The sequence below is a fragment of the Engraulis encrasicolus genome, chromosome 10, assembly GCF_034702125.1.
Source record: "Engraulis encrasicolus isolate BLACKSEA-1 chromosome 10, IST_EnEncr_1.0, whole genome shotgun sequence".
NCBI classification, from domain to species: domain Eukaryota; kingdom Metazoa; phylum Chordata; class Actinopteri; order Clupeiformes; family Engraulidae; genus Engraulis; species Engraulis encrasicolus.
The window spans coordinates 56,326,101-56,327,160 of NC_085866.1; the positions used below are offsets into that span (position 1 = coordinate 56,326,101).

At 39.4% G+C, this 1,060-nt stretch overlaps 1 protein-coding gene across 1 annotated transcript in view; it reads left to right on the forward strand.

The window, feature by feature from the left end:
* Positions 1-381: 381 nt before the first annotated feature.
* The window catches only part of tnni1a (troponin I type 1a (skeletal, slow)), a 5,465-nt gene continuing 4,786 nt past the window's right edge, over positions 382-1,060 (forward strand). Inside the window, exons 1-2 of the mRNA XM_063207736.1 lie at positions 382-426; positions 1,058-1,060. The exon at positions 1,058-1,060 is cut by the window's right edge and continues 129 nt beyond it. Coding sequence (XP_063063806.1) covers positions 418-426; positions 1,058-1,060 — 12 coding nt within the window. The 5' untranslated portion in view covers positions 382-417. The remainder of the gene's footprint in view (positions 427-1,057) is intronic.

Consider the following 1,060-nt stretch of genomic DNA (forward strand, 5'->3'; position numbering starts at 1 on the left):
GTCAGGAAAAAAGCGTGCTGCATATTGAAACTTTTGAAAAACAGTAGAAATAGGCTGTCTACTGTAGGCCTATGTCAGCATTATAGGCTACTATGTGATTGGTCTGCTTATTTTCTCACTTTTAGAATTCACTCAGCCAGTCATCATGCCGGAGCAACCGTAAGTAGAAAGTCCTTCATAATTTACTATATGATACTTTTCAATCATCAGTTGTTTCTTTTATTACATTTAGTTTGTGCTTATATTTCTGTTTACAGGCAAGAGGTAAGTCCTCATATCCCATACTTGGTTCAAGTCATCTACTTTGCAATAAATGAGATTTTATGAGTACATTTGCACATTAACTGATCACATGTTTTCTGAATAACACCTCTCTTTTTTCAGAGAAAGTCAAAGATCTCAGCCTCCCGGAAGCTGATGTTGAAGGTATGTTGACGACATTACCATTTTCTTCCATTCACTGAAGCTCATTTTTTGTAACTTTGGCTACTTTGGTGGAACTCACACAAATGTACAAACCTGTAACCGAATTAGCCAAACTAATCGCAAAAAATGGCTTGCACTCAGTTTGCAATTTATAACACACACACTTGTTATTTGTTACAAAATGTAAAGTGATGGGTGTGTTAACGATACTGTTTAAAAAATATTTCATTTTTGCAACTGTGTGCTGAGTTAAGCAAACCGTGTTGGGTTTTGCAATGTATCTACTCAATTTTTCTGATTTGATGTGAGGTTGCTGTATTCATGTGAAGAGCTTTGCCAAATAAAAAAATAATGAGCTTTAGCGATGAGAAAAACTGTAATATGCAATGAGCCTCATCAGCCACTAGGGGTCAGTGGAGTTCACGGTACTGAAGCGGTGAAAGGTCTAGAGGTGGGAAATAGCATAGTTGCTGGGGGTAATTGGATAGAATGTGTTTATGAATGTGTGTGCATGTGTGTGAATTCCCTCTCCCCCTCTCTTCCTCGCTCTGTCCTGTGTGTGTGTGTGTGTGTGTGTGTGTGTGTGTGTGCGTGCGTGCGTGCGTGCGTGCGTGCGTGCGTGTGTGTCCAGAGT